A 20,357-nucleotide genomic window follows, 5' to 3' on the forward strand; every position below is an offset into this window, starting at 1 on the left:
TGCAATTTAGGTCCACTTTGGCTGTTTGGCAAATTTTAACCCCATCATCACAAGTGGGAAGGTTGTCGGGGAATGGTGCTAAAATCAGCAAATATTTGAAATACGACCCCATCTTGCCATGAACCCACCAACTTATGGTTTCAGCGTGGCAGGTTTGGGGATGTCCAAGTAATCTGCTGTGGCGAGGCGGGTCGGTGATTGTAATATGTTAATGAGGCTCTGTTCCTCAGATTTCACCAACCATGTGAATTTAACACTAGCTGGCCGGCTGTGTTTACAACAGCTTGGGAAACCTGCCAACTACAGGGAAGTGGGAGCAGGCGGATCAAGTAGTTATGTGCTGTTTACAGAACTGCTTGTAGGCCAGGAGAATCAGGAATACTTCACCTGGCCTCTCAAATTTTCTGTGATTGACAGATCATTCCCACAATCTGCTGACCCAGCGCCCCATCAAAGCCACCATCCCATGTCTGCTGCCCCACGACCCCCTCTTTCCCCTTTGCCCCCTTCCCCCCCGATTATGCCTGATTTTTTTTTTTCCATCCCTCTTTGCTACTGTGCTTCTAGGCCTACCCATCACGCTCTGATCTTTTCCAATTGCCTTCTACCACATCTTTTCCCATCTGGTAGTTAGCTAGCCTCTCACTCTGGCTGACTGCTGGGCAGGAAACTGAGTACGAAGTATTAATAAGGCCCAGCCAAATTTAAGGTATTCCCAGTTACTCTGGGTATCACCTCTATCACAAACATACGTCCATCCTCACTCCCTCCCTGTAAATTACACAATGATGTACCTTTTAACATCAATTTGAACCCCTAACTTATCCAGTTTTTTTAAATTCAGAAAATAATTAAATGGAGTTATGGCTCATGACCTGGACCAATTAAGCCAACAATGATCTTCTCATACTCACCAACAATTCCTAATAATTTAACTGCACAGTAATGTAACATACAAGGACTTAGTTCAGAAGCCCTTTTGTTTGCTGGGAGGCCTTAGGCCTTTGGGCTAGCCCCACGTGTGTAAATGAGTAGTTCAGCATTAAAACTTAAGAGTCACAAAGGAGTAACATGCATACCACAAAAGAGGAGGAAAGTTGTTTTAAACAACAGATATATGGGTGCAGACCATCACTTCTTCAGTAACCTTCAAAAATCCAGCTTAAAACCAAGTTTCACATGGCATATAATAATATCTCAACCTACCTCAAAACATATTCCCCTAATCTAAGGAATAGGGTATTACTGGCTTCTTATCAAAACCAACTCTGCTGATCTAATGAAAGAAATGGTCATATTATGTTAGACTATGTAGCCTTCAATAAAACTGACTTCTCCCGAACTACCCAAATTAAAACCTCTAATTTAGACAAAGTATTTGCTTTAAAAAAAAAATAATGATGGATGCTTGGGCCAATGGAACTGAGGGATGTAAATCTTCATTCATCTTCAGCAATGTGCTTTAGTCATAAACAAAGAACGCCTGCAAAACTAAATCTTTCCATTTCCCACAACTCTCCTGTAACTGCTTTGTGACTGACACTTAAATTGGCAATCTGTGTCCAATTATAAGTAGTTTCTACTGTGGATCTCAAATAAGGGTTGAGGACTGGGCAAATTAATTACACTTACAGCAAACAGAAGAGGAAGATTTTGGTTTGGATTAAATTCAAACCCTTCTGCCAAAGGGGAAAGGGTTGTGTGCTGGTCAGCTGTCACCTCCTTGCTATTTAGCTAAGATTTATAGTCAACATGGAGTGAAAAGAAATAGTCAGTGTAGTGGACAAAGACTCTACTCCATTAAAGAAGCAGGTAGATCAGTAAATCGTAAGGAGGGCAGCAATAGGCCATGTAACATTTTATGGGATACCTTCAATGGATTTAGGTATTAGATCTATTAAGTGTTTATAATATTTAACTGTTACCTAGATGACTTCAATTAACATCTTTAAAAGAAGTCTGAGCAAAATATTTCATTTTAAAGTCTACAAGAATACTTCAGTTATAGAATCTGTTCCAGACAAATAGACAGTGGAACAAATGACAGACTAACTATATGCTTACAGTTTAAATAAAATAATACTTGAAGATTGGGCCTCATCGTAATGTTATACTTAAATATTTGATTAAAAGATATTTTTAGTTTAACAGCATTCTATTTTTGAAAAAAAAGTGAATTTCTTTTCCAAAACTCATCAGGTTAATTGGAACTGTCAAATTCTCAGCATTTGCACAACACAGGTTTGGGCACATCTGGACACATGAACATGTAAGCCTTCTATGTTTAAACTGTTATAGTTTACATATCAGTCCTAAACTAAATCAAAAAGTCTGAACAAACCAGTTTATTATACAAGCGCACAGTAAATAATGAGATGGCTATTAATTCTGATGTTTTACAGGCAACAGTAGTTTAGAACTACAACATAACATTATAGCTGACAAATACAAAATTCAACTACCATTACACATTAAGTTGCAAAAAATTTCATTTTGCTGTTATAGCCTGTAAATATTTGTAAATGGAAGTAGAAGACTGCAAATTGTTGCTGTAGTGTTTCATTATCCTCTGCGAACTACCATTGGTCACAGTCACAAGTAATACAGTACTGCTTATACTTTAATGCCGATGAATCAAAGATCTCTATTAATCAAAATATCAGGTTTCGGATCCTTTCTTCATTAAGTGTGCCATCCACAACATTCTATTTTTTGATAACTTCCTGTTTAAGTTTTTCTGCCAAATGTTTCCTTTTCTGAATTTTCTGCTTTTCTTCCTCAGATAGGTTCTTAGATTAAAGAAATAAGAGTGTAAGTTATTGTGCTCTACGTTTGTACTTTCTAGATAATGCAGGAATAAAATCAGAATCTTCACAAGACTGTTGTGATGCTATTTCCCTTTTCTTTCCTGTTGCAACAATATAAACAGATTGCTTTCCCTATGATTTTATTTGAAGATCTCTTCACAGTCGTCAGTCACTCCATAATCTCCTCCAGTGCAGTCAGTGATGCTCTATAATCATCCAGCTGAAGGAATTGGCAATCTGGGAGATGAGAGATCTGAAATATGCCTTTTCTGCTCTCCCTACCCCCCTCACCAGTAATAGAACACTGTTTTGCAAAGTATTCCATGTAAACACCTGGCCACGAGCTGGCAAATGTCAAGTGCTGGCAAGTCAAAGTTTAAACGTCTTAGACACTGAACATGCAAAAAATTAACAAATGCATTTTGATCAAATAATGATTTCACAACTATTCCTAAATATATGGGAGTTTTCCTGGGCTTCTACTCTGCCATCGTAACCTCAGCAATATCGTAACAAAGGCCATGTACAATTTAATCTGTCAGGCATTCTACCATATTTTCAATCATTGTACTAACACAATACATTATGCTTCATAGAAGACAAGAACTTGTCACAGCAGAAAATGAACAAAACATGATCTAAGACATTGAAATAGATGTACAGATAGAGAAGGACTGGGATAAAGGAGTCACGTCAAACTTTTTCTCCTAAGGATGTGTTGATCTGTTGACCAGTAGTGTGCATTGCTATCTTGCTGTGCTATTTGTTACATACAATGTTTCTTCCAGCTGTGTATTATTTGCTGCACAGGGAGAATCTTTAGTACCTCCATTCTTCCAGCATGAAAAGGGAAATACACAAAATTTGAGTGGCAACAAATAACCAAATGAAATACTTTAGAAATTAAAACAAAATGATTACAAAAAGGGTCATTTATACTCTGTACCCTTCAGTTTTATATCATTTCGCTAAGTTATGAGAAATTTGAACTTAAGGTGAAAGTATTCAAATTTTCAGTGACCACAATAACTAAAGCTTCAATTAAAAGATCTTTTCCCCCCAGTTTCCTCCCTTTCCTGTCCTGAACATATACAACTATGGCACTCTATCTATCCAATTGATCCTTTCTTTTAAAAAAAAAAGCTCTTAATTTTGTCAAAATCAAATTGCTTTTAACAAATCCATGCTATCTGTCTTTGATTAATTCATGTATTTTTAAATGCTTACTAACTCACTCTCAAATTATGGGTGCTAAAAGTTTGCCAACAACTTATGTTAGATGAACTGGTCCACAGTAACCCTGTTTATCCTTCTCTGCCTTTTTGAATTTGGGCATTACACTTGCTATTTTTCAGTCCATTCTTCAGTCCATCAGGGTATACTTAAGAGGACTGAATAATTGTCGCCAGAGTCTCTGCTTTCTCCTCTTAACTCCTTTCAATAGCCTAGAGTATATGCCATAAAGGCTTGATGACTTATCCATTTTGAAATATGTATTTTCAGATCTAATACCTTTTTTGCATTTAACTCTGCCAATTGTTTCATATCCTTCTCACTTTCACTCCATTATTTGTAAAAACTGATGGAAAAATATTTCTTTAATATCTAGCCCTGCACGATATATACATTAGAGCACTAGAATGGTACAGAGTAGGAGAACACCTGCCATGGTTTGTTCAATAGCTGATCTCAGATGAACAAGGAAGAACAAGAGGCACAAGGGAAAAGCAACTGGGGAGTGGGAGGTGTTATCAATGGGCAACTATAAATGCACCTTGCAGCAACCAGGGCAATTGGTGTATTGGCCAATTGTTCTATTTCTTAGAAAATAAAAGAAAGACACTCAATACAGACCTGGCTCTGGTAATACGAAATGAAAACTGCATAGCCAAATGGGTCATCCTCCTTTCTGTTCCTGCATGTCATTCTAAAGCTCACAATTAAAAACTGTGCAATTGTTTTCTAACTCGACCAGCCAAGTGACTATACAGCACGTTACTGCTAATCTCAATTAGGCCAATGGAAGTGCTTGATTATTGAAACCACATAAATATCATTGAAGTGCTATACCGCATCTTCCTGACTTTATACTGCCAAAGTTCCATGGAGGGTGTAGACAGTGAAAGAGAGCTCTAACTCCACAGAGATGAGGTGAGAGGTGAACAGAGCGCAATCAGGTGGGGGTGGGGAGGGGCAAGCAATTGCGTGAGGGAAAATATCACGGGGGCAATAAGTGATCGGGTGGGGGAAATGAGATTGAGTGGGTGGTGAGATTGGGTGGTGGGCGGGAAGAGGTCAAGCAGGAGGCTGCCAGAGATCATGATCATCTGGGAGAGGTGGGAAAGGGATCATTGGACGGGGGTGGGGCTGTACTCTTGCTCCTCCTGGCCCACAAATGGTGCTGCAAAAACACTTACCTCCTGCCTCCTATCAGTTGCCAGGTTTCCTGGAAACCTGCAGCCATTAAATGCAAATAGCGTCCAAAATCTGATGCACTGAGCCTCATTTAAATATTGTAAATACCAATCCGCCCCTCCAGACAGCGATACCCTCCAACCTCAAACTTGCTGCAGTTAAACCAGATGCAGGCATATTTGCTTGGAGTCGCTTTCACATTTTCTCAGATTTAATTCAAGTCCCTGATCCTTTCCTGTCCATTGTGGGGTGGTTAAATTTTACCCCCTTTATTTCGGCAAAGTCTTCCTTCCTGCCTCGCATGCACCACTTTCCCAAAACGTGTATTTATCTAAGATGCAATCACTTGTGTCTTATCCTCATGAAATCTCACTTTGCCACCATACCCATCCTCATTGACCTGTACTGGCTATATGATCTCCAATGTATTAAAATTGAAATAATCATACTCATCTTCAACTCCCCCCACAGCCTCACACCCCTCCTCAGCTGGTACCTCCTCTCACACCATTCATTCTTAGTCCTTTTATGCAACACACCCCTCTCCACCACTTGTACTGTAAAATGGTAATTTGCAACATAAAGAAATGTAAACGATAAATTCGGTAAAGATCAAAATAATTAGTAAAAGTTAGAAGTAAATAAATGGATGGAACACGCAAATTAGATGTTGTTTTAATGCAGGTGTTATATGTTAAGGAACAGAAATAACATACGAACGATACAGCTTGATGCTCATCCCTATTTTGTTAAGCAATTAAGTCTTAAGGGCATTTATGTAGAGTCACCTCTTTCCCTTTAACTTGTTCCTCTCTGGCTTTGTTGCCTGAGTGGAACTTTTATGCTGCCATTAAAGCTCCGACTATGTACAGTCTTTATTTTGAGAAAGGAAGGAAGACCCTAATACAGATTCAAGCTAAATAGAAAGCTTTACATTTGGGGGTGCAGGTGCACCTCTGTTCTGTTCCTCTGATGTTGTCTCCCGCTTTGACAATGAAGCACACTACAGTTTGCCCGAAGCAAATGAATTTGCTTGACCGGATTATCTACTAACAGTACCTCTTTGGTTTCTAGTGTGGGTCGTAATGTCTGGCTTTCTTGATTTTTGGTTAGATGTTTCTCCCTTAGTTCTTTCTTCATAGCCACTAATTTATCCCGCTGTTCCTTAAGATACGTTGCTCGTTCATGAAGCTGCCTCCTCTCACTCTCAGTAAGTTCCTGCCATGAAGAATAAACAGCAGGTTTAATAATTTTGAACCACATTTCTGAGTCAGCCTGGCATGTGTGATTTTGTTTTGAGTGTGGGCAAATTTTGTTTACTGCTCATCTCTGCATACATTGAGGGTATTAACATTTCAACTGTGCAATATAGGAATTAAGCCACATGTGAGCCATTCCAGGTAGAGTTGGCACGACATTAGTGAACTGGTCTAGCAGAGTTTTAATAATCAATTACATGAATTCACACAGCAAGATTTGAAATAAAAACTAACAGGCTGGTGTACCTTAAAAGTGTAATGGCACTTTGGCTGTTAATGTCCTTCAGTTACTATCCAGTCACTATGTTCCGATCTATTGTACCTTAATTTACAGCGAGAGGTTGAGTTAAGGCATCCAAAGATATATTTTTTGAAAATATAGAAAGTAACTATTTTGGGAAATTATCTACTATAAATGAACATGTCATAATGTAAAATGCCTAAAAAAAGGCTCATCAAAGCATTTTGACTATTAGTGTTTTGATGAAAACTTCAAAAGTTTCTTTTTTTGTTTAAAATCCTTCGCATCAACAATGTAGTCCAAATTGCTGGAATGAAAATAACAAATGATTTCAGAAGAAAAATCACAAATGACTAAAGGTGATTACATGCTTCTTCACCTGCAAAAATAGCTGGCATAGATTCATAAAAGAGTGTCTACCCTGCACATTAGGGTAAGGGAACCAAAATCTCCTTTAAACTACTAACTAATAAGAAGCACTATAGCAATTTCATAATTTGTTCTACAGTATATAGACACCAAAATTAAATTGTAAATTAATGTACATAATTGTTCGTATACAAATCTAATCACCACATTGAAATCAGTGTAAAATCTATTGCAATTTTTTTAAAGAAAGCCGTCTACATTTTATGAAAAAAACAATACTAATGTTTTCCACGATGATTTACACAAGAAATAAATATTGATCAGTTCTTTCTGTTCTGGAAAAGTCTTCGTGTAAAAGCTGATGTATAGAGGGAAATTAATCAATAATATCAGTTTCGTACATCTCCACAGATAATGCTTCCACATTCTAAGAATTTAATTTGAAAACATCAATGTTGAGAAGTCCCCCAGTGCTTCAGTGATCATGTTACATAGGGTATATGGATTCAGCCAAAGAGACCAGGCAATTCCTATTATAAAATAAAAGCCAAACATTTTGGATGCTGGAAATCTGAAATAAAAATAGAAAGTGCTGGAAATACTCAGCAGGTCTGGCAGCATCGGTGGAGAGAGAAACCGAGTTAACATTTCAGGTTTGTGACCTTTCATCAGAACTGGCAAAGGTTAAAAATATAATAGGCTTTGAGCAAGTGAAAGGGGGGTGGGTGGGGGTGGGGTAAGAAGAACAAAAGGGAAGGTGTGTGGTAGGGCGGCAGACAGGAGAGATTAAATGACCGAGATGTCACGGAACATAAGGCAAAGTGGGTGCTAATAGTTGTAGTAAAATTAGTTCAGAGACAAGTGTTGATGGTAAAATGATGAACAGCTCTGTCCGAAAGCAAAACATGAAAAGCATGTTTAAGACAGGCACATGGTTAAAAAATAAAATATTTTAAAAATAGAAAAATTAAAATAAAAAGTAAGAATAATGGCAGTCATGCTCTAAAATTGTTGAACCCAAACACCCCTTCCAGGTGCAGCAGCAAATTACTTGTACTACTTTCAATTTAGTGTACTGTATTCGCTGCTCACAATGTGGTCACCTCTACATTGGGGAGACCAAACACAAATTGGATGACTGCTTTGCAGAACACCTCCGCTCAGTCTGCAAGCATAAGCCCGAGCTTCCGGTTGCTTGCCATTTTAATTCACCGCGCTGCTGTCACTCACATTTCTGGCCTTGGCCTGCTGCAGTGTTCCAGTGAAACTCAACACAAGCTCGAGGAACAACGCCTCATCTTCCAATTCGGCACTTGATAGCCTTCTGGACTCACCATTGAGTTCAACAATCTCAAAGCATGACTGCCATTAATATTATTTTTATTTCTCTTTTATTTTTTAGTATTTTTATTTCATTTTTCAACCATGTGCCTGTCTAAACTTGCTTTTCATGTTTTTGCTTTTGGACAGAGCTGTTCATTATTCTGCCATTAACACTCTCTGGAACATGGCGCACTGACACGGAACACAAAAGTCCGAGTGTATCAAGCCTGTGTCCTCAGTACCTTGCTCTATGGCAGCAAGGCCTGGACAACGTATGGCAGCCAAGAGCGATGTCTCAATTCATTCCATCTTCGCTGCCTCCGGAGAATACTTGGCATCAGGTGGCAGGACCGTATCTCCAACACAGAAGTCCTCGAGGCGGCCAACATCCCCAGCTTATACACACTACTGAGTCAGCGGTGCTTGAGATGGCTTGGCCATGTGAGCCGCATGGAAGATGGCAGGATCCCCAAGGACACATTGTACAGCGAGCTCGCCACTGGTATCAGACCCACCGGCCGTCCATGTCTCCGCTTTAAAGACGTCTGCAAACGCGACATGAAGTCCTGTGACATTGATCAAAAGTCGTGGGAGTCAGTTGCCAGTGATCGCCAGAGCTGGCGGGCAGCCATAAAGGCGGGGCTAAAGAGTGGCGAGTCGAAGAGACTTAGCAGTTGGCAGGAAAAAAGACAGAGGCGCAAGGGGAGAGCCAACTGTGTAACAGCCCCGACAAACAAATTTTTCTGCAGCACCTGTGGAAGAGCCTGTCACTCCAGAATTGGCCTTTATAGCCACTCCAGGCGCTGCTCCACACACCACTGACCACCTCCAGGCGCTTACCCATTGTCTCTCGAGATAAGGAGGCCAAAGAACAAAAAAACACTCTCTCTGGACTAATGCTTTGTCTTTTACTACAACTATCAGCACTCCCTTTGCCTTTTGTTCCATGACATCGCTTTCATTTAATCTCTCCTGCCCCTCCACCCTTTCACACACCTTCCCCTTTGTTCTTCTTCCCCTCTCCCCCTTTTCACTTGCTCAAAGACTGTTACATTTCTAACCTTTTCCAGTTCTGATGAAAGGTCACAGTCCTGAAACGTTAACTCTCTTTCTCCCTCCACAGATGCTGCCAGGCCTGCCGAGTATTTCCAGCACTTTCTGTTTTTATTTAAGTCCTACCTTTAATCCGGGTTAGTGCTAAATCTCAGTTGGGGTGATAGTATGGTAAAGCAATTGGACTCAATGACCTGGATTTTCCTTGCTACCCATTTTCAGGACGGTAGAGGTGGTCTGGCAAGTCTGTTGAACCTCTGCTCCAAAAAGCAATGCCCACAACCCTTCGCAAATCCCACCCTGATGCATGCAGATGAAATCGGGACATGGGGTTTGGGGCTCAGATGTGCATGGGATCTCTTTCAATTATCTCCCCCCACAAATCATCACTATTAAGGTGGTGGTGTTGGTTCCACACATGACCCAGAGGCAGGAAAGAATTGGTAAGGTCATAAATCACACAACATAGCAATCCTGAAATACTGGCCCCAATCTTAACCTAACCTGACCAGAAGGAACAGGCAATCAAGCAATTAAAATAGCAAACATTGACCGTGCCCCATTTCTGTGGACTGTCAGTTTAACTCTGGCATTGGCTCAGTCTGTAAACGCATCTCCTGGAAACAGGGAGGTGCCTCATTAATAAATACAAATCTGTGGTCCCATGATGTAATTAACACCACAACGTGATTTTAACTGGGCAGGTATGAAGTTTTGAACCTATTTCTAAGGCAGCCTTTTTTTGGCATGAATGTAAAGAGATTGTGTCATCCTTGATAATTGCTGATAGAATTTGTCTTTATTGGTATCTGTGGCTTCCTTAGTAAGCCATAATAATAAATATCTGTGCAACCTGCCATATAAAAGACCATCAGAAATAGAATGTCACATTGTAAATGTTTAACCGAACAATGGTCAACTCAGTTTGCTGGTTCAATCCCTCTGGAAAACTGTAGAAGTGCGTCTTCCATGAAATGATGACAATTATTTGCGAGTTTCACCTCAATAATTCCAGCAATTGCAATTGATGTGTCTCTTTAATTAATTGACTAACGATACCTGGTATTTGACCATGGTTCAGAAATTTGCAGATGGAAAATCTGGCAGCTCTTCTCAATGTTGCAGGTCATAACCTCATCAGTGGTACTGTTCCCAGAGGAAGTTTGGATGACACTAGTCATAAACACACATGTGCCATCACAGCACTAGCCTACCATTGGCATCTGTAGGTGCAAGGGCTTTAACCTTGGCGCCATTAATACTGTAGTTCAGAAATGTCAAATACGCCTTTACCTCAGTCTCCTTGGGATAGGGAAGATGTAGATGGGTGTTATTTTAAGGGGTAATGTAGAACGTCGCACTACTTAAGGGAATGACTGCACATGTGAGCATCAGGATTGACAATTGAGTCCCTTAAGTGACCTAATGACCGTCAATTAAGGGCCTCATCCCGCTGTCGCTGGGATCTTACCAGCAGTGGGGAGTGCCTCTGCCTTGCGGAGGACACCTTGGAAAAAGAGGTGCCCTCCCTGTGGGCTTGCGGGGAGGGGGAGGAAGTTCCCTCCGTCATGGGTAATTCATGCCACACGGAGGACCCCCGCACCCCACCCCAGGAACCCCCTCCCCCTGGATTGAATATTCAACCCCCCCACTCATCCCCTCTCGTCTGACCTTCTGGACTGGCCCCGGCGATCCCACCTCACCTACCTCGGGTCCAGAGTTCCAACGCTGGGCCTGGGTCTGAGGCCTCTGCAGTACCGGCAGTGGCCACTGCTCCTGGCGACGCTGCCGATGCTGTTGAGCTGCCGGCCCTCTGATTGGCCAGCAGCTCTTGGAGGCGGGATCCTGATCCGATTAAGTGTTTAAAGGGACGGGGATCTCGCCTCCTTAAACTTTCATCCCAAAAGACCGGAGGATCGCTCCAGCAGTCAGAAAAAATACAGAGGTGGGGTTCCCCCCATCTTTTCGGGCCGGCGCCAGGGGCCCCGTCTCCTGCATAAAATCCAGCCCCGAGATGCTGCAGAGATCTCCTAGATTGCCTCAGTCACCAGAATGTTCTTCATGTTATGCTATACCTCCTTTATAACACTGCAGATATGGTTCAAAGAATTGTCCAAGTTATTCACCGCCAGGAATACATGACAGCAGACTTCTCCAGTATCTGAATGTGAAATCTCTGCTCAGTAATAGATTTAAAGATTGGGCCCATAGGATCTTGGTTATTGGGCTCCCCAGCTGAAGGCAATTGTTGCTGCCTTCCCTGAAGAGAGAGAGCTGTTTCCTCATCATTTTCTCCCAACTCCTTCTGCTCACAGGTACTCTGTGATTCATTCTATAATATACCCTCTGTCTCACTATTTACCTCCTTGTGAGTGCATATACTTGGGCTTGTGCTTGAATGAATATGGGGCCATGATGAAGTGCATTAATCAGGTGCAAGAAGTGCACTTTGGAACTTCCATACTGCTCAGCAATCTTTTCATTTTTAAAGGTCTAGCACCTATGAGAGACATTCCTTCACCTGTGGCACTCCTTTGCCTGTAGTTGTGCACAGGCATCCTGCTTTCATTTCACCCAGGTATCTGCAGATATTCAACTGTGATAATGCTTTCAAGGTACAGGAATTGCAGTAGTTTTCACAGTTGCTACAGGAAATGTCATATGGGACAGTGCAGTGCTGGCGTAAGTAGTGGTGTGATTGTGTGGGGTGGGGAGTGGGGAGTTTTTCTGTGCATAATAACTGTCTTATTCGTCTCTTGTTTTACAAAGGTTGAGAATTTTCTTGGACTCGCTCCCACACTGTCACCGTAACTTCATCAGAAGTTTAGACAGAAATTGTTTACAAGTATAAACAAGGTTTCTGCCACACATCTGGGGAAGTTACTGCAATGGTAAATTACTGGCCAATGTATGGCCTTGGATGATGTGAAGGCGAGTCATGCTTCATGCATTTGCATGGGCACTCATGCCATCAATCACCTTAGTCAACCTGATAAGGTCATTAAAACTTTTATAGCACTGTTCGTGGTGTCATTGAGGTAGCCTGACCCACATCCTTCCAAACTTCCTGAACGTCCTATTTCTGGGGATTCCTTTCTCGGGTTCCCTTATCTCTTCCATATGACTTCCACTGAAATTTTGGAAAATTGTATGGCTTTGGTCATTGTACACCCTCCTGACATTCCTCTTCCTTTTTTCCATTGGAGCAGTAACTTGAGCTCTAGGCCAGGACACTCTTTCCTCTTCTAATCAAGCTTCCATACTCTGGCCCTTTAAGCTGCAGCAACCTTTGAGCTGATGTAGCTAGACCCAATCTCCCTCCCTTCTATCAACAGAGAACCAGTAAGGAATGTGCTTCTTACTCTAAACTTGTCCTGAATAACAAATAGCCCCCCACCCTACATCCCCACCACAAGGAAAATATGGTTGGGTGCCAGTAGCATCATGTGAGCAGGCAGAACGCCTCTCTCACTATTACTTCAATGAGCCCAGGAAAATCTAGACTATCAGTCAGAATTTCCTAAACCTCTGAGTGGTAGTTGATAAAATTTTAGGAACACAAAACTGACAGTAATTTTCTAGACCTCATTATTTGGTAGGATAGTGGAACAGCATACAATCGTGACTGATGCAGTCAAAGTATCTGAAAATAGAGCCAGAAAGGGAGACAGGTGGTAATGGTGTGGGTGGTGTTGCATAATAAAGCAGTTGTCATGTGGCACAATGAGGAAAAGTTGTGTGAGCTCTGATTCTCCCAGTTATGATATTCAAACTACCCATTGTACACAATAGATGATGAAGAATTAGGTTTTTCTGGGAAAGGGAAAAAAAATTAAGTGAATGCATTTCTTATCTGGGGCTGAATTTTATAAGCTCGCCGCCTTTGTAGAAGGCGACTTGTGCGCCGCTGAGCCCCCACGATATTTCGCGTGGGGTCTCGTTTAAATGGAGGGAGCGGAGCGGCTGCCCCCAATGACATAGAGGGGGCGGCCGCTCCATCACTGGCAATGGCATGCGGCACCACCGCGCAGGCACCAGTGCCATTTCTAATGGCTGCAAGCCCTTACCTGCAATTTTAATTTTTAAAGGGACATGGAGGGCAAATTAAAAGTTAAAACTTTATTAACCGATTGAAGCCCCTCTCCCACTGCCCCTCATGACCATTTAATGTATTTAACAGAGTTCCGAAGGTGCACGAGTTCTGGCCAGTGGCCGAAATATTGGCGTGGGACAGCCGCCGGGACAAGGTAAGTTAATTTACATGTGTTTAACTTAATTTTAATATTAAAATGAAGGGCCCGCGCCAAGTGGTGGGGGGGGCTGCACCGAGGCCTCGCCACCGCCGGTAAAATGTGGCGAGCCTCTCCCGGAAGAATTTTCTGGGCCCCCCCCCCCCCTGCCATGACCCCCAACGTCAGAGGGCTTGTAAAATTCAGCCCCTGGTTTCTGATTTTTAGATTTTACCTAAAATGGAATTCAGCTCTCCTGCACTTACCATAACAGAACCTGAAATTCCTGCTTCTTTTTTTGCCTGTTGCAGCCAGGTCTCTGCTGCATCACTTTGGTTCATCTTTTTTTCTGTTGATTCTGAAGGCAAAGGTTGTTCTCCTTTCACTGGGGCCCGCACTGGTCCTAATGCTTTTCTGGAAATTCCATTGCTTTGTCCTAGTAAGTAACCAATAAATCAAAACAAAAACAGTAAGTGAAAGTGGGAAAAATATAGAATAGCCATTTTATTCTTTGAATACTGAAGTGACCCTTCTGCCCAAAAAATATAATCATGTTTTCATCAAATTATCTTAATAAAAGATCATGAATTTTTGTGTCACTGTGGAAAGGGGATACCTGGAATGTACTAGCTGATTTTAGCTGTAAATTTAAGCACAAAGAATATTTTTTCCAACAAGTTTGGAGCTAAACATGTGCCATCAATCTGTACTAATTTGTGTGTTAAGACATTGACGACAGGTTTAATAGGATATCAGCCAGTCCATTATCAGAAAACAAGACACATTCACATGCATCACTTGCCAAAACTGATTCTCAGTGCTCATTCCTGTTTTATTGAATTTTGTTCATGCGGCTATGGAACTAATATCTCTACAAATGAAGATGCTACTTTATTAAGCCTGCTTCAAATTATCGTGCTTCTAGTAATTAATCTTTTTGCCTGTAATTTATGACTCCATTTTCAAGCAAGAAAAGGGAATTCTATTCTGAAGATTTTTCCAAGTCAGCCTGGTTACTGTCATAGCACCAGTGAGAAAAAGTCCACAAAAAGCAGCACTGATCGTTATCCTTATCGGAATGATAATCCTACTAAATTTTTTTAAGATAGTGTATGTTCTTATGCACAGATTAGTAACAGCCAACGGTGAGGGACCCCAAATATTGTTGGGTTATGCTGGAGTTTAATCATTAACATCACAATCTTATCAGTACAGATAAGCTTGTCACTGTTTGTGCAGCAAAAACTGTCCAACCAGTAGGGTACTGGCTTACAGGGTTACTTGGAGCTCAGTGGGAAGAATTTCAGCCTTAGATAATGTCTACCCCTCCAGGTCCCAATAATGATCTATGCTGGTTGGTCAATAATCAACCGAGACTTGCAGCACTGTGACCTGCCTGGCTTGATTTAGATGGGCATACCACAGAGATCAACTAAGTTCCAAACTCCCTTTGCCAGGTTTGTCAACTCGGTCGATCTTATAAGGTTATGAACTTAGCTCAGTTGGTAGCCTTCCTGTCCTTGAATTAGAACACAAGAACACAAGTAATCGGAGCAGAAGTAGACCATATGGTCATGGCTGATCTTAGGCTTCAATTCCACTTTCCTGTCTGCTCCCCATATCCCTTGATTCCCTGCAAGACCAAAAATTTATCTATCCCAGCTTTAAATGTATTCAATGATGGAGCATCCACAACCCTCTGGGGTAGAGAATTCCATAGATTCACTACCTTTTGAGTGTAGTAATTTCTCCTCATCTCATTCCTGAATGATTGTCCCTCATCCTGAGACTGTGTCCCCGTGTTCCAGATTCCCTCAATCTCTCAGCTTCTACCCTATCAAGCCCTTTCAGAATCTTGTATGTCTCAATTAGATGGCTTCTCATTCTTCTAGACTCCAGAGAATATAGGCCCAATTTACTCAGCCTCTCATCATAGGACAACCCCCTCATCCCAAGGACCACTTTAGTAAATCTTCGCTGCACTGCCTCCAGTGCAAGTATATCCTTTCGAAGAAGGGTCACTGACCCGAAACGTTAACTCTGCTTCTCTTTCCACAGATGCTGCCAGACCTGCTGAGTGACTCCAGCATTTCTTGTTTTTGTTTCAGATTTCCAGCATCCACAGTATTTTGCTTTTATATCCTTTCTTAAACGTGGAGACCAAAACGGTACACAGTTTTCCAGGTGCAGTCTCACCAAAGCCCTGTACAATTTTAGTAAGACTTCTTTATTCCTGTACTCCAATCCCCTTGCAATAAAGGCCAACATGCCAATTGCCTTCCTAATAGCCTGCTGCACCTGCATGTTAACTTTGTGCGTTCCTTGTACGAGTACCCCCAAGTCTCTCTGAACATCGACACTTACCAGTTTCACACCTTTTTAAAAAAAAATATTCTGCTTTTCTATTTTTACAACCAAAGTGAACAACTTCACACTTCCCTACATTCATGCCCCAGTCCAAACACTGAAGCATAATCCAGACTGACACTTCAGTATAGTTTAGAGGGAGTGCTGCACGGTCAGAGGCGCAATCATTTGGATGAGATATCAGATTCAAGCCCCCTCTATCCTCTCAGGTGGAGGTATATGATCCAATGACACTGTTTGAAGGAGGAGCAGCACAGGAGTGCTCCCAGTTTTCCGACCAATACGTATTCCACAACCAACATAACTAAAAACAGATTATCTGGTCATTTACCTCACTATTTGTGGGACATTGTCATGTGCAAATTGGCTTCCGTGTTTTCCTACTTTACAGTACTCACCAGACTTCAAAAGTAATTAAATGACATCAAGCACTTTGGAAGATCCTAAGTCTCTGAAAGGAACGATATAAAAGCAAGTTCTTTCTTTCTTAGGCCATCAGTTGGAGATGCAAAGCTTCAGTAGCAACTGCCTGCCTCTCTGCAACCCAATCATTGTGGATATCAACCTTAACTATATAATGTGTGTACCGTACAATGACTGATGCGATTTTGCTGCTTTCAGGAGCACTGTTCCAGTGCTTTCGTCTTCTCCAAAAGGGAGCTCTGCATTGCTCCTCTATCCTTACTAATGGTAAATAAATTATAATTGTTTCATTAAATTAAAACATTTCTGTTGAATATTTAATCTGTTTCATGGTCTAAGTTAGTTTCTGCTGCATCAGACAACACAACAGTTAAATATTTGTAACTTTTCAAACAATGCAAACAACAACAACTTTCATTCAAAAGCATTAAAGAAGGTGGAGAAAAAAAACGATTTGGGTGTTCTGGTGCATACATCTGTAAAGGTACATAAGCAATGCTGTGAAGTTATAGCTAGGACAAACACGATGTTAGGGTGCATTCATTGGACAATTGAGTATAAGACCAGGCCTACTATTTTGTCCTTGTACAAGACCTTGGTCAGGCCTCACTTAGAATACAGTGTCCCGTTTCAGTCTCCTCACATGCTGGGTGATATCGAGGTTTTGGAACGGGTGCAGAGGAGGGCCACCAGACTAATTCTCTGAATAAAGCATCTTAGTTATTAATATAGGCTAAAAGAGTTGGGACTCTACACTTTACAGAAGTGCAGACTTGGGGGTGACCTGAGTGAAGTTTATAAGATGATGAAGGGAATACATTCTGTTCCAATTGACAGTTTGTTCCAATTAAATCAAATTGCATAGGTTGGGGAGGAAGTTCTTTTCCCAGAGAATAGCTAACATCTGAAACAGGTTGCTTTCTCATGTGTTGGATGCTGAATTGCTGAATTTCATCTGGTTGAGATGGACGTCACCTCTTACAAAGCTAGGTACGTCAGGGTCAGAGTGATCTCCTGGACTAGTTTTGATTGCCTAGATAGATCAGAAAGAAATATCCCAGAATTTTTTCCCCAAATGGATTCTTTCTTTTTTGCCAATCCCAGGAGATCACATGGTTTTGGGTGGGTTGAGGAGCGTATATATCGTGATGCACAACATATCGCAATCCTGTGGGGCAAGCTGGATGGACCAAAGGGTCTTCATCTGTCTGCCATTGTTCATATATCACACCTGTCCCAAAGTACCTCATAGATAATCAGATACAAATTGAAAAAGTACCCAACAGAAAAGGAAGGAGGATTAGAGAGAAACCACAGAAAGTATTTATAATTCCTGTAAAAATCTTTTTAACAAGGCTTAAAGTTTTTAAAAAGCAAAATAACAATATTTATTTTTTAGAATCAAATAAATTAACAGGTATTTCAGATTTTTTAATTCTATGAACTCCATATTCAACTATATTATTTATTTATATATATATATATATATATATATATAAATTGAAATATTAGCAATCAGCCTCCAAAGCCATTAATAATATCAACAGTATCAATAACTTTACAGGTGTTATGCCTCTAGTTACCTGATAAGTTGCTTTGTTGATCATTGCCCAACTTGTTCCTAACTTCACATGAGGATACAGCTTCTGTAATTGTCTCTGCGGCTTTTTTTGACTTCATAACACCCTGAAAAATATCAGATATTTCGGCTTGAAGATTCAGAACATAAGTAGTTCCTCTACCCTCTCAATAGTTTCTATGTCTTGGGAGTTTTATTTCTTCCTTACTTGTGTGTTCATTGTGTGTCTATCCATCAGGACATTGACTTGTCAGCCTAAGTTTTCCAACTGCCATTATTTTAATGCTAATGGTAATTTATCTGTTTTACATGAATTATCGGCAGTTAAAATAACACCCATTGGGAAATCTAGGCTATTTCCAGCAGTTTGCCTCAGTCTCTGATTGAAGGGTTCCTGTGCACCACAGGTGACAGGGAAGTGAGCTGCTCAGTACTACGGGTACCACTACCCTATACAATTACTATATCCAATTATTTTGTATTGACAAGTATCTAGGTAATATTTTGATGATCCAGTCAGGTCATTTCAGATAATGTTGCTAATACACACTCAACAAATCTGCATTAGAACTCCATATTCCCTTCCTATTCCCAGGATGTTGTTAACTCATATAAAAACCTTTTATATGTTCAAAGTTTTATTTCATTTTTAGAAATAAACTCTTTGATTTAAAAAAGTTAAAGATTTTATAATTAAATAAATGTTTTCAAACACACATCAAAACAGAGAAAGTATTTTCTTTATTTAAAAAGTAGCTCGTTGCTAGCATACATAGATGAAGGGAGTAAACTTAGTTTGCTGCATTGTTATGGTCTTATGGGGGCAAAATTAGATAGCCCACAAAAATGGGTGAGAGGATTGGAATATGTGATTAACTTGCAACCGTTGCTTCCAATGCAGGCAGCATACAAACTTAGTGCTGCCTGTTCATTTAAATAATTGTAGTGTGCAGCCCAGTGCATAGTGTTGAGTAGCTGCACAGCTCAGCAGAGGGCCTAAGTTCATGTGAGGTTAGCACCACTTGAAGCTAGATTGCACTACTCAAAGCCAAATTCCACCTCTCAAACAGGGAGGTGCATTCTGGCTGCAGCAGGTGCCGGAAGTGGCTGGGGAAAGAGAGTTTGAGCATGAAAAAGAGTGACTAATGGAACAACAAGGGACAGAGTATGTTCCAAGGTTCTCAGATGGTTCAATAGGTGCTGGAAGGTGGTATTAGATTGGGCGGCTAGTTTTGTTTGGCCGCTGTAGTCACGGGCTGAATGGCCTCTTTCTGTGCCGTAATCTTTCTATGGTTCTATGTTACACTGGAGGCCTTGGTGTAGGAGGTGGAGAGGAGACGTCCACTATCTACAGGCACCCTCTAGACAAACACTGCAAAGGCAGTGGAACCAGATAGCCATCAGGGTCGATGTCAGCAGTCTATCCCCGTGGACCTACATGCAGTGCTGTGACATGTTCAATGACTTCACACAAAAGGTCAAGGTCAGTGAATGCATCTGCAAAGGCCATAACCTACCAACTGAGCCACTAGTCTCACACGCTGCTCAATTCACTACGCACACATCACTCCCTACCAACAATCTCTATTAATCAGGACTCATGCCTAATATTCATAGCTTCATCTCACTCTCACACACTTAGCCCTGCTGCAAGCCTCACACCCACATCTCACAGCTTGCACACACTGCCAGCTATTCCACCTGGATATCCACATCACCCAAACACACAGTACCCTCCCCCTCCCACCCCCCACACACACATTCCCTTTCTCTTGCAGGACAAGGTTGTGCATAACCGTTGGTAATAGCGCCTAACTGGTGGGAACAGGCAAGGTTGTATGTAGTTACCCCCAAGGAAGAGATGGTGCTCGCCATCTTTGGAATGGCCAAGACTGAAACCATCAAAGATGACAGCATGTACATACATAATCCTTCTTCTCACATCCCACTTTCCCCTTATTCCACAATGTCTTCTGCTTTATAAGCTACAGATGGCGTGAGCATGCACCTCTTGTTTTCCATCACTACTCTCAGTATAATATTACCCTTGTCCCTTGTGCCTTTCTCCTTTCAAATACCCAAGGACTGCAGCCTGACTAGGTAATGGTGGAAGAGAAAGAGGTGGCAGAGCAGGAAGACAGTGATCAAGAAGAAGCACCATCACTTGCTTTCACACTCGCAGCCACCAGCTCAGATAGTCACACTGCAAGTACTTTAGAGACTAGCTTAGAAGTAAGATCTGTACGTGGTGAGACACCGGTAGCACATGGAAGGTGAGGGTGCACACTGGTT

The 20,357-nt window shown here is 41.3% G+C and overlaps 1 protein-coding gene across 6 annotated transcripts in view; it reads right to left on the reverse strand.

The window, feature by feature from the left end:
- Nucleotides 1–518: 518 nt before the first annotated feature.
- Nucleotides 519–20,357, reverse strand: part of cfap36 (cilia and flagella associated protein 36) — a 134,323-nt gene continuing 114,484 nt past the window's right edge. For all 6 annotated transcript variants that reach the window (XM_068044900.1, XM_068044903.1, XM_068044902.1 and 3 more), the window contains 4 exons: nt 18,070–18,172; nt 13,963–14,132; nt 6,282–6,440; nt 519–2,789 (listed from right to left, as the gene is read on the reverse strand). In XM_068044900.1, coding sequence (XP_067901001.1) covers nt 2,706–2,789; nt 6,282–6,440; nt 13,963–14,132; nt 18,070–18,172 — 516 coding nt within the window. In that variant the 3' untranslated portion in view covers nt 519–2,705. The remainder of the gene's footprint in view (nt 2,790–6,281; nt 6,441–13,962; nt 14,133–18,069; nt 18,173–20,357) is intronic.

This window comes from Heterodontus francisci, chromosome 13, assembly GCF_036365525.1.
Source record: "Heterodontus francisci isolate sHetFra1 chromosome 13, sHetFra1.hap1, whole genome shotgun sequence".
Lineage (NCBI taxonomy): Eukaryota > Metazoa > Chordata > Chondrichthyes > Heterodontiformes > Heterodontidae > Heterodontus > Heterodontus francisci.